At 53.6% G+C, this 12852-nt stretch overlaps 1 protein-coding gene across 1 annotated transcript in view; it reads left to right on the top strand.

Moving 5' to 3' along the window:
* Positions 1–12852, top strand: part of VAV1 (vav guanine nucleotide exchange factor 1) — a 57801-nt gene that overhangs the window by 34548 nt on the left and 10401 nt on the right. Inside the window, exons 2-22 of the mRNA XM_059696928.1 lie at positions 320–436; positions 898–956; positions 1074–1142; positions 1312–1420; positions 1512–1607; positions 2536–2604; positions 2814–2917; positions 3477–3576; positions 4138–4233; positions 4465–4533; positions 5000–5086; positions 5189–5274; positions 5682–5814; positions 6114–6223; positions 6935–7036; positions 7272–7369; positions 7452–7474; positions 7639–7684; positions 8713–8849; positions 9203–9268; positions 11094–11125. Coding sequence (XP_059552911.1) covers positions 320–436; positions 898–956; positions 1074–1142; positions 1312–1420; positions 1512–1607; positions 2536–2604; positions 2814–2917; positions 3477–3576; positions 4138–4233; positions 4465–4533; positions 5000–5086; positions 5189–5274; positions 5682–5814; positions 6114–6223; positions 6935–7036; positions 7272–7369; positions 7452–7474; positions 7639–7684; positions 8713–8849; positions 9203–9268; positions 11094–11125 — 1808 coding nt within the window. The remainder of the gene's footprint in view (positions 1–319; positions 437–897; positions 957–1073; positions 1143–1311; positions 1421–1511; positions 1608–2535; positions 2605–2813; positions 2918–3476; positions 3577–4137; positions 4234–4464; positions 4534–4999; positions 5087–5188; positions 5275–5681; positions 5815–6113; positions 6224–6934; positions 7037–7271; positions 7370–7451; positions 7475–7638; positions 7685–8712; positions 8850–9202; positions 9269–11093; positions 11126–12852) is intronic.

Genomic DNA, 12852 nt, shown 5'->3' with positions numbered 1-12852 from the left:
GGGCTGAGGGACCTCCTCTCCACCCCGAGTGCACAAATTTTTGTGCACCGGGCCTCTAGTATATATATATATATATATATATATATGATAGAAGATATTTGGTTACCAGTTTGTGGTTAACTTTATGTCATGTGAACTAAAAAAGTTGAGGGGTAGCTCTGGCTTCAGGGACAGCTTGGTCTTTACCGGAAGAGGGGGTGGCTTACGGAGGGGGCTGTGCTTTAGGCTCCCCTTCCGAGCGGGTCACCAAGTCAGACTGCAGGGGCTCGGCTCCTCCCCGTCCCGTTGCTTCCCGCCCTCATTACTGTTCTGCCCGCAGTTCCTGTGCCTTAAGAACATCCGCACCTTCTTGTCCACCTGCTGTGAGAAGTTTGGCCTCAAGAGGAGTGAGCTCTTTGAGGCCTTTGACCTCTTCGATGTGCAGGATTTCGGGAAGGTGAGCTGGGCGCGTAGAGCCCACAGATTGGGTTTGAGTTTATTTCCATGAACATCGACACCAGGCAGGCTGTGAGCAGGTAGGGGAAGGACCGATGTGCCCTACCAGGTCCAAGTGCAGAGAGTCTGGCTTAGGAGGCGTGGAATCGGGTGCGAGTCCCTGCTTCACCACTAGCTGTGTGACCTCAGATATGTGGCCGCACCTCTCTGAGTCCTAGGGAGTAATATCATCCCATCCTCTTTGAGTGCTTATGGGAATTAAACAGAATAACAGGAATGCTGGCATGCTGACATGGGGGGATGGGAAGGTGGAGGACATCCTGATTTAGGCTCCCAGAGGCCTGAGGGCGGGCGTGGGGGGGTGTCTAGTCAAGGTGCAGCCTCAGCTACTTGGAGTGCAAGGCTGTTCTGGCATGTGGGTGGGCCAGGGGCTTGCTGAGCAAAACACCGCACTCGTCACAGGTCATCTACACCCTGTCCGCCCTGTCCTGGACCCCGATTGCCCAGAACAAGGGGATCATGTGAGTAACCGCTGAGGTGACAGACAGCTTTGGGCTGACCCTGTCCTCCCCGTCCTTGAAACCCCCCTCCCCACCTGGCCCTCCGGCCTCTGGCTCACACCATCCTGGCTCCCCCAGGCCCTTCCCCACGGAGGAGGAGAGTGTGGGGGATGAAGACATCTACAGCGGCCTGTCCGACCAGATTGAGTGAGTGTCTGCACCAGGCCCTGCCCTGGGGGTCTGAGGGGCCAGGGGGTTTGAGGGGGACATGATCCTGCCGTTGGGGTTTAAGGGGCCACCGCTTTGATCTGGGAGGGGTCTGAGGGGTCCCTGGCCTGGGGGCCCCTGAGGCCCTGCCTGACTCTGCGTCCTACAGCGACACCGTGGAGGAAGATGAGGACCTGTATGACTGCGTGGAGAACGAGGAGGCCGAGGGCGACGAGATCTATGAGGACCTCATGCGCTCGGAGCCGGTGCCCATGCCGGTGTGTGGGGGTGAAGGACTGGGCCTGGATGGGTGCACAGCAAAGGGCAGTCCCGGGTCCCCCAACACCGGCCTCTCCTCCCCGCTCTCAGCCCAAGATGACAGATTATGACAAGCGGTGCTGCTGCCTGCGAGAGATCCAGCAGACGGAGGAGAAGTACACGGACACGCTAGGCTCCATCCAACAGGTGCGATGCCCCCACCCCGCCCCTGCCAGGCGCATGCGTGCATCCACCTGTCCCGTGCCTGTGGGGCCACGCCCTACTTGGTGTGTGTCTCTCTGCCTCCCTGGTTTTCTATGGCTTTCACCCTGTCTTGTTTCTCTCTCCATCTGTCTCTTTCCCTCTGTGTATCCTGATCTCTGTCTCCATTATTGTCTTTGACTTTCTATTTGCTCTATTTCCTTTGGCCATTGCTTTTTAGACAGCTTCATTGAGGTGTACTTGCCATACCGTACAATTCATCCATGTAACATGCACAATTCACTGGCTTCAGGTTTATACACAAGATTGTGCAACCATCGCCACTATTTAATTTGAGAACCTTTTCATCATCCCCCAAAGAAACCCCATACTCCTTATCCATCCCTCCCCCTAAGTCCCCACCCTCCCCCAGCCCCTGGCAACCAGTAGTCTACTTTCTGTCTCTTTGAATTTGCCTATTTTGCCTATTTCCTATAAATGGGATCACACAATTTGTGGCCTCTTGTGTCTGGCTTCTCTCACGGAGCATCATGTGCTCAAGGCCCATCCCCGTCGCAGTGAGCGTCAGTCCTTCACTCCTTTTCATGGCTGAGTGACATTCCAGTGTGGGGATGGACCGCGTCTTGTTACCCACTGATGGACACTCAGTTGTTCCCACTCGCAGATGTTGTGAATAACTGCTGCGAACAGTCACGTACATGTTCGCTTGTGCACATTCTCCATCTCTGTCTCTCTTTCTGCCTGCCTTTGTGTCCTTGTCTCTGTCTTTCTCTTTTCTCTCTCCCTATCGCTGTCTCTTTTTTTCTTGGTCTCTCTGTTCCCTCTCCCCAGCTCTGCCTCCCTGTCCCTGCCTCTCTGGGACGGGGCTGGAGACAGGGCCCCACCTCCCCATCCCCCTCTCCCCTCCCTGCAGCACTTCATGAAGCCCCTGCAGCGGTTCCTCAAACCTGAAGACATAGAGATCATCTTCATCAACATCGAGGTACACCGGCCTGTCCCCAGCCCCCCTGCCCCATCTGGCTCACCGGGCCTCTGATCCCCCTTCCGGGGCTGCTGTCAGCCGGGAGCCATCCGCTGGCCCCGTCTGTCCCGGGAGTGTGGGGTTTGGGAATTGGGCAACACGGGGCGAGTGGCTGACCCTTCTCCTGAGCCCCAGGCTTCTGCCCGGCCCTCACCCCTCCCTCTGACTAGGACCTGCTTCGCGTGCACACTCACTTCCTGAAGGAGATGAAGGAGGCCCTGGCCACCACCAGTGCACCTACCCTCTACCAGGTCTTCATCAAATACAAGGAGAGGTGAGGCCAGCCGGACCCCTGAAGGTCACCCTGCCCTGCCCAGGCGGGGCGTTTGAGGGGCTTTGCCTGTAGAGACCACTGGACAGGGAGGGTTTTTCGTTCTTTGCTCATGCGCAAGGGGCTACCCATCTCTGGTTCAATCTCTGGCTTTGCCTTTGACGAGCTGTGTGTGGTTCTGGGAAGTCACTTAACATCTCTGTGCTTCTGCTTCGTATCTGTAAAGTCCGTGTGGTACAGGACTGGTCAATCAATACCTAAAGTGCTCAGCACAGGGCCTGGCACATGGTATGTGCTCAATAAGTTTATTAAGTAAATGAACACTGAGCAGAGATGATTTGCCCAGTGCTAAGAGCTTCTTGTGCATGATCTTGTTTAATGCTATAATAGCCCCGTTAAGGAAATGCTATTGTTATGCCCATTTTATAGACAGGGAGATGGAGGCTCAGCATCACCCCGCTGGGAAGAGGTGGGCCGGGTGGGACTGACGTCCAGAGCTGCCTGACCTTGGTGCCGGCCACCGTTACCCGTCCGGCCACTGCTACCTGTCCCCTTCCCGCAGGTTCCTCATCTATGGCCGCTACTGCAGCCAGGTGGAGTCGGCCAGCAAGCACCTGGACCGCGTAGCCAGCGCCCGGGAGGATGTACAGATGAAGCTGGAGGTCGGGGCCGGGCCCCAATGCGGGGGGGTGCTCTCCCACTCCTTCACGGGTCCTGGGGCAGCAGGGAGGACACAGAGTAGGAGATGGCATCGCTTTCTGCTTCAGTGCAGCCAGGGATCTTCCCATCGGGGGTTTGGGGAAGGAGGTACTAGAGCAAGAGGAAATGGACTGAAGCACTGAGCCCTGACGCCAGGCTGAGGTCCTGACCCTGAGCTGAACTCTGACTCCAAACTGAACCCCAGCCCTGGGCTGAGCCCCAGTCCTGACTGTGTACTAAGTCTGGGCTGAGCTCCAAATTCACACTGAGCTCCGACCTTGGACTCGCCCCCAACCTGGCCCCATGTGTGGTGGAAGCACAGAGAGGGCAGGGGTGGTGAGGAATACTGTGTGCCCCGTGCATCCAGCCTGTCCCTCCACCTCTCCCCAGCCCCACTCAGCTGGTGGGGCCTGGGCCTCTATCCCATGGCATTCTTCTTCAGGGGAGATAGGATGCTTCTCGCTCTAGAAAAATCCATACCTGCCTCCACCTCGTCTTGCTTATCTGGTTCTCTGATCCCCCAGGAATGTTCTCAGCGAGCAAACAATGGGCGGTTCACCTTGCGGGACCTGCTGATGGTGCCAATGCAGCGAGTGCTCAAGTACCACCTCCTTCTCCAGGTGCACAGTTGGGGGCCTCCTAGGTCCAAAGATTATGGGCCTGGCATCTCTACCTCCCTGTGCCATAGGAGTGAGGGTGGGGCTGGCTTCTGGAGGCTGGACTCTAGGGCCCTCTGGGAGGGTCACTGGGACCATGCCTGGCCTCCTGGGACAGCAGAAGGAGGGGTAAGGATGGAAGGCCTGGGGGGAGAGGACAGGCCCAGGTGATGTCTGCCTCTGTGGGTCATGCAGGAGCTGGTGAAACACACGCAGGACGCAATGGAGAAGGAGAATCTGCGGCTCGCCCTGGATGCAATGAGGGTGAGTGGTCACACGCAGGGGTGTCAGTCACATGCACTCAGGACAGCACAGTGCAGTGCCACCCAGACACAGTCACATCCATGGGCAGCACCTCCCCCCATAGGGCCCCATGCCTGTGTGATCAGTTATTGAAATGCTGTGGACACTGTCTTTTTAAAAATACATTTTTATTGATTTCAGGGAGGACAGGAGAGGGAGAGATAGAAACATCAATGATGAGAAATCATTGATCAGCTGCCTTCTGCATGCCTTTCACTGGGGATGGAGCCCGAAACCTGGGCATGTGCCCTGACCAGGAATCCAGCCGTGACCTGCTGGTTCATAGGTCGATGCTGAGCCACACTGGACAGGCTGGACACTGATTTTAAGACTCTTGCTGGCCCTGATGGGGGCTGACCCTATCCCTGGCCAGTTAGGGGGCTGGGCTGGCTGAGGGTGCCCAGACTCACACCTGGCTAACCCCCAGGACTTGGCACAGTGTGTGAATGAGGTCAAGCGGGACAATGAGACGCTGCGGCAGATCACCAACTTCCAGCTGTCTATTGAGAACCTGGTGAGGGGATGGGGCTGGGAGGGCCAGGGGCGTGGCCATGCAGGGAGGGAGTTTGGTCTCCTCCTTGGTGGCCCCTTGCCGGATTCCTTGCCTGCTGCCTAGGACCAGTCTCTGGCCCACTATGGCCGGCCCAAGATCGATGGGGAACTCAAGATCACCTCTGTGGAGCGCCGCTCCAAGACAGACAGGTGGGCGAGGCCTGGGTGGGGGCGGGCCCAGGTTCTTAGGTAGGTCGGTGGGTGGAGTTAACACATCTGGGTGGAGGTTCGGCATGGGCGGAGCCAGGTTTCTAAATAGACATGTGGGTAGGACCACCCGGACCAGGGGGTGAAATCTAGATGGACAAGGCGAAGACAGCATTGTTGTGTGGAGCCAAGACCAGCAGATGGCCGGGCCAGCAGGGAACACATGGGTGAGGGCAAGACGGGCAGGTGGGCAGGGCCAAGTTGGCCATGAAGAGAAGGGTAAGAGTCCTAGAATTGTAGGACCTAGATGGACAGCGGGGTGGACCTGGAGGGTGGAAGGAACCAGGCAGAGAGCTGGTCGGGACTGTTGGGAGAAGCCAGGCAGAAGCACCTGACCCAGCTGCTCCCAGGTACGCCTTCCTGCTCGACAAAGCCCTGCTCATCTGTAAGCGCCGAGGGGACTCCTATGACCTCAAGGACTTTGTGAACCTGCACAGCTTCCAGGTTCGAGATGACTCTTCGGGAGAGCGTGACAACAAGAAGGTGGGGTTCTGAGGCCAGAACTGGGGCCCCCATTGCTGGGAAGCACCAGTGCTTGAGACACGCCTCTTGGCCTTTGCAATGCCCGTGAGCATTTGTCTCGGACGTGAGTGTGTGTGTGTGATTTTAGATATGTGGGTGTGTCGTGGGCAACCCTTTGCCATGGTAAATGCATGTTTTCCTGGGGGCAGAGAGGCAGGTACTGGACCCACCGTTTTCTCCTTACAGGGGTAGGGGTGGTGGGCATGTGGCTCCACCCTCTGCAGGGTGGGTACTTCATTCTGAACCCTGCTTCCCTGCAGTGGACTCACATGTTTCTCCTGATCGAGGACCAAGGTGCTCAGGGCTATGAGCTGTTCTTCAAGACGCGAGAACTGAAGAAGAAGTGGATGGAACAGTTCGAGATGGCCATGTGAGACCCCTCCTCCTCCATCCTTATACCCTCAGAGGACTCCCACAGGTGCAGGGGCTGAGAGGCAATTCTATGCTCTTGTCTCACACCTTCTTTGACATTCTGTGGGACTACTCTGAACCTCAGTTTCACCATCTGGAAAATGGGAGGGACAGGCTGGAGGCTGTCTGCATCCCCAGAATGCCAAGGTTCTGTGCAAGCTTTGGTTACCAACCTAGAACTGTTTCCTCCTCTTCCTCCTTTTTTTTTTTTTTTATTCTTCCCCTTGAAGTGAAATTCACATAACAAAAATTGATCCAATTTAAAATGTACAATTCAGAGGCATTTAGTGCATCACATTCTTGTGCAACCATGACCTCTAATTCCAAAACATTTTCATCCCCACCCCCGAAAGGAGACCCTGCACCCGTGAAGCAGCTACTCCCCAGTTTTCCCTCCAGCCCCTGGCAACCATCAGTATGCTTTCTGTCTCCTCCCATGGTCATAGCAGCACTGGTCCAAAGTATTCACAGTGGCTAAAAGATGGCAACAACCCAGATGTCCATCAGTAGATGAATGGCTACACACAATTCAATATATCCATGCAGTGGAATGGTATTCAGCTGTGAAAAGGAAGGAAGTACGGACACATCCAAGTGGCAGCATGCACGAGCACTTTCTTTTTTATGGCTGAGTACTATTCCATCGTGTGGAACCGTCTCCCCTCTGTAGCTCCAACATCTACCCTGAGAATGCCACAGCCAACGGGCACGACTTCCAGATGTTCTCCTTCGAGGAGACCACGTCCTGCAAGGCTTGCCAGATGCTGCTGAGGTGGGAGTCTGAGAGGATGGGCCTGGGTCCTGGGCTTGGTCAGCACTTCCTCTTTAAAGGGACTCCTCCAGCCATCGCTCCCCTGCGTGGGGAGGTGGGAGGCTCTCCTTTGATCTTAAGCTTCTCCATCTCTCTCCTGCTCTAAAGAGTATCCAACCCTTCATGTTAATGGTGAATGATTGGCTGTGTTCATCAACGGCACTGACTCTCCTTTATCTCATCTCCTGCATGCCAGAGGCACCTTCTATCAGGGCTACCGTTGTCATCGGTGCCGGGCACCTGCACACAAAGAGTGTCTGGGGAGGGTCCCTCCCTGTGGCCGCCATGGGCAAGGTACCAGTGGGAGACAGGGCAGGGGTGGGCTTGGTTCTGCGTGGGGTATTTCCCATCCTGACCTTTCTTTTCCCTCCCATAGATTTTGCTGGAACTATGAAGAAGGTAAGACTTTTGTGTGTGCCTGGAAATACTGGGGGGTAATGGCAGGAGGCCTCGGGAGACCCCAGCAGTGGGCATGGCCCTTCTCTGGGTGCTCAGATAGGGGCTGAGGAGTCCCCAGGCTGGGCTCAGGTAGCCACGCTGGTTTTCTTGGTCTCTCCCTCCAGGATAGGCTACATCGCCGGGCTCAGGACAAAAAGAAGAATGAGCTGGGTGAGTCAGCATGGCGCACTGTGTATTCCAGGCAGAGGGAACAGCATGTGCAAAAGCTAGGAGGCAGGGAGGCAAAGCGTTATGAAAGAAGTGAAAATTTTGTGTGGTTGAGAGAAATAAACCATTTGCTAATAGTCATGCAGAGTCAGTGTAAAGAGTCAGATTTCATGTCTATTATTTATTTATATTGATATACCTACATGTATACATATTTCAGCTTTATTTGCAGTAGTAAAAAATTAGAAACAACCGAAATGTGCTCAATAGGAGGAAATACATATGAAGATGTGTATGTGTGCATATATCCAGTATGTGCCCTTACTACATCTGGCTTCTTTTATTCAGCACAATATTGGTGAGATTCATTGATGTGGTTGCTGGTAGCTTGTTCACCTTCATTGCTGTATAATATTCCACTGTATGATTATATCACACTCTATCCAATTTGTTTAAAAAATTTTTTTTACTGATTTGGGAAAGAAAGGGAGAGGGAGAGAGATAGAAACATCAATGATGAGAGCGAATCCTTGATTGGCTGCCTCTTACAGTGCTTCACACTGGGGATCAAGCCCACAACCCAGACATATACCCTGCCCGGGAATCAAACCGTGACCTCCAGGTTCATAGGTCGACACTCAACAACTGGCCCACACCAGCTGGGCTGTTTATCCATTTTATTGAGGACATTTGGTTTGTTGCCAGTTTTTGGCTCTTGTGGACCAAGCTGCTGGGAACATTTTTGCCTATGACTTTTGTGGACATGTGTTTCCATTTCTCTTGGGAAATTGCTGGATCGCTGGGTAGACATCTGTTTAGTTTTAGTGGAGGCTGCAAACAGCTTTCCAAAGTGGATTCCCACCAGCAATGTAGGAGGAGAGTTCCAGGTGCCCCCATCCTGGCCACCACTTGGTCTTGTCAATCTTTTATAAAGTTTGCTGCCCCGGGGGGCGGTGAGACTCAGGTCTGAGCATCTCTGAGTACCCAGCCCACGGTGGGACTCAGATGGCAGTCTCTCTCCTCCCCTCCAGGGCTGCCCAAGATGGAGGTTTGCCAGGAGTACTACGGGATTCCTCCACCCCCGGGAGCCTTGGGACCTTTTCTACGGCTCAACCCTGGAGACATCGTAGAACTCACCAAGGCCGAGGCTGAGCAGAACTGGTGGGAGGTACAGGCTGGGGCTGTGGGGGTGAGGGAGAAGGGCCCGAGTGTGGGGTCAAGGGTGTGGGTGACCCTGGGAAGTGGGGTCATGGCCTCCCTGCACTCTGGCGAGGCAAGGCTGGTCTGGAGGAGGCGCCTGGGGAGGGTGGTGTAGGCAGAGATTTCCAAGGCTGGCCGGGCCCTTCTGAGCTGGCTGTCTTCCCAGGAAGTCGATACTGCTAGGCACATTCTGGGTCATCCAGGTCACAGAGACAGAGATGGACGGGCAGAGTAGAGTGGCCATGAAATAGAAAGATGGACACACATGCGAGCAGATGCCTATGACCTCTCTCTCCATGTTTTTCCCTCCTGGCGTTTTAGGGCAGGAATACAGCTACCAATGAAGTTGGCTGGTTTCCCTGTAACAGGGTCAAGCCCTACGTGCATGTGAGTGCCTCAAGACTGGACGGAGTGAAGGCAGGGGAGTCCAGAGGGGGTTCTGAGAGGGCAGGCAGGCTTGGGGAGACCCCTAAGATAGGGAGGGAGCTACCCATCATGGCAGGTCATTCTCAAACTTGAGGTTCTGCTGACCTCTGGCCCCATTTGGCACTGATTCCCCATTCCCCTCCCCCAGCCCCTGGCACCTCCCATCTACTTTCTGTCTCTGTGGATCTGACTCCCCTCGGGACCTCCTGCGAGTGGAATCACACGGCATCCGTCCTTTTGTGTCTGGCTTACGTCACTTAGTACGAGTTTAAGGTTCACCCATGCTGTGGTGTGTGCCAGAATCTCCTTCCTTTTTAAGGCTACGCAGTATCCCATTGTCTCATGGGCCACATCTTGCTTATCCATTCATCCCAGGGTAGACACTTGGGCTGCTGCCACCTTTTGGCGAGTGTGAATAATGCAGCTGTGAACGGGGGTGTATAAATATCTGAGTCCGGTTTCCAATTGTTTGAGGGTATATCCAAAAGAGCAACTGCTTTGCCATGTGGTGATTTTATTTTTTTGAGGAACTGCTGCTATCTGGTTTTGCATAGAGGATGAACCATTTTCATTCTGGCTAGTAATGCAATTAGAGTTCCATATCCTCATCAACACTTAACTTCCTTCCTTCCTTCCTTCCTTCCTTCCTTCCTTCCTTCCTTCCTTCCTTCCTTCCTTCCTTCCTTCCTCCCTTCCTCTCTTCCTCCCTCCCTTTCTTCCTCCCTTCCTTCCTTCCTTCCTTCCTCCCTCCCTCCCTCTCTTCCCTCCCTCCCTCTCTTCCCTCCCTCCCTCCCTCCCTCCCTCCCTCAATCCCTTCCTCCCTCCCTCCCTCTGTTTCTTCCTTCCTTCCTTCCTCCCTCCCTCCCTCCCTCCCTCCCTCAATCCCTTCCTCCCACCCTCCCTCTGTTCCTTCCTTCCTTCCTTCCTCCCACCCTCCCTCCCTCCCTCCCTCCCTCTCTTCCTCCCTCCCTCCCTCCCTCCCTCAATCCCTTCCTCCAACCCTCCCTCTGTTCCTTCCTTCCTTCCTCCCTCCCTCCCTCCCTCCCTCCCTCCCTCCCTCTCTTCCTCCCTCCCTCCCTCCCTCCCTCCCTCCCTCCCTCCCTCCCTCTCTTCCTTCCTTCCTTCCTTCCTTCCTTCCTTCCTTCCTTCCTTCCTTCCTTCCTTCCTTTTTCTTCCTCTTTGTCCTCTTTCTCTCAGTCCCTCCTCTTTCATTCTGTCTCTCTCTCTCTTGAGGGCAGCCCTCCTCATGGACCAGAGGTGGTAGAAATGTGCCCTTTTACATTTATTTAGATCAGGGATTGGCACACCTTCCCTGTAAGCAGACAGTACACACTTTCAGCTTCTGGGTGAGACGCTCTCTGTTGGGGCTACTCACCTCCGCCACAGTGGTGCCAGAGCAACCAAAGGTGCTCTGTGAACGAGGAGCGTGGCCATGTTCCCGTGGGCCCTGGCTTATGGATTTCATATTATCTTCATGTGCCGGGAAATAATAGTCTTTTAAAATATTTTATCAACCATTTAAAAAAATCTAAAAACCTTTCTTAGCTTGGAGGTCATGCTAAAACAGGTGTCTGGACAATCCCTGAATTGTGTGATAGGGGACCAGCCTCTCCTACTAAATTCTGGAACTGTCTTCCCAGTGGACAGTACAGTGCTTGGTACATGATAGGCATTCGGGAAGTGACAGCGGAGTGAGTGAATGAATGAATGAATGAATGAACAAAGTGCCCTGAAGTCTGTTGCCAAGATGGGCTCTTTGTCCTAAGTCTTGGTCTCTTGTCCATAGGGTCCCCCTCAGGACCTGTCAGTTCATCTCTGGTGAGTAGAACCACCTTCCTTCCTTAACTTTTTTTTTTTAATATATATTTTTTGATTTCAGAGAGGAAGGGAGAGGGAGAGAGATAGAAACATCAATGATGAGAGAGAATCATTGATCAGCTGTCTCCTGCACACCCTACACTGGGGACTGGGCCCGCAATCCGGGCATGTGCCCTGACCGGGAATCGAACCATGACCTCCGGGTTCATAGGTTGACGCTCAACCACTGAGCCATGCTAGCTGGGCCGCCTTCCTTACTTTCAAGTTGGGGTCTCTCTGGGGTGGGTGCCTGAGGAGGGGCCTCCAAACCAATCAGTTATCCACTCTTTGAACCCTGGGCATTGGCGGTTGGGTCCAGCCCAGCACCGGAAGCTGCTGAGGAGAGAACAGACAAAAGAGGGCCCCAGACTTCAGGAGATGATAGTCTCCTGGCAGGAAAATGATGGTGACCATGGCAGTGGTGGTCCCCATTGGTTTTTTTTTTGGAGCACCTACTACGTATAGAACTTTGAGGAGTGACGGTTTACAGTGTTGCTTTTGGAATCCACTGGCCTGGGTTTAAATCCTGACTCCAACATTTCCCAGCTGTGTGACCTGGGGTTAGTAAGTCACCGTCTCTGTGCTTCAACTTCCCTCTCTGGAAACTAGATGACTATCAATATTTACTTCATAGGATTGTCATGAGGCTCCATAACTGGCGCACAATAAGCACTTGGTTATCTGTTGTTTTCATCATCAGTTATTGTCACATTTCATCGGTCCTGAGTGTTCACTCACACACACCCCCCACCCCCGCACACGCACACACACACACACACACACACACACACACACACACATTTTAACATCTTCTACAATCCATGGAGCCTCCGTCTTTACCTTATTTTATGGGTAGTGCTTTTCATTTTGTAATGGTCCAATAAAGAACGGTGCATTTTACAGTCGATGGCGTTAGACCGGACCTAACAAGAGTGTCGCTTTTATGACCATGTGTCAGCACATTTAATTCCTGTCGCAGCCTTTTGGAGTCGGTGCTATTCTTAACTCCCTTTTGGCAGAGGAGGAAACGGAGGCTCAGAGAGGAGAAGGGATCTGTTCAATGTCACACAGTGAGGAAGGGACAGAGATGGGGTTCCACCCAAGTCGGCCTGACTCCAGGGCCTGACTTTCTGCCTCTTGAGAGTCATGGTGACACAACGGGCATAGAACAACCTTGTGCATTTCATATATGAGGTGCTTCGACTGCATTCTCGCCATTTGCCAGAAGTGTTCCTCTGTGGCGGGTGGGCTTCTCACCCTCTTTCTAGAAGAGGAATTCGGGGCTCAGAGTGGAAAAACCAGTTCCTGAGGTCACGGAGCATCTAGGGGGCAAAGCCAGGATTCCAACCACAGTCTCTCCAGGCTGTGCTCACTCTGCCCACCCCTGCCGGGAAGTGGTCACCAGAGCGGAAAATGGGGTGAGGAGAGTGAGGCATCACTGTGGGTGAAAAATCGAAGGGGGCACCAAAAACCTCAGGCATTGAGGTCCACAACATTTTAATGTAACATTTGAAAAAATTAAGATCAAGGCAAAAAAATATCCCAGATGAGCAAGACATCAAAGTTGTAAATACAGATAGGGTATGACAGGGCTGGGAGTAGGAAGAGGTGAACTGTGTTGAATCAGGCAAGTGCAGAATCAGACCGTGTGTTTATTTAAAATGTTGACATTTTGCTCATCATGGGGT

The sequence above is a fragment of the Myotis daubentonii genome, chromosome 5 (genome assembly GCF_963259705.1).
Source record: "Myotis daubentonii chromosome 5, mMyoDau2.1, whole genome shotgun sequence".
NCBI classification, from domain to species: Eukaryota; Metazoa; Chordata; class Mammalia; order Chiroptera; family Vespertilionidae; genus Myotis; species Myotis daubentonii.
This window is presented reverse-complemented; position numbering and strand designations above follow the sequence as displayed.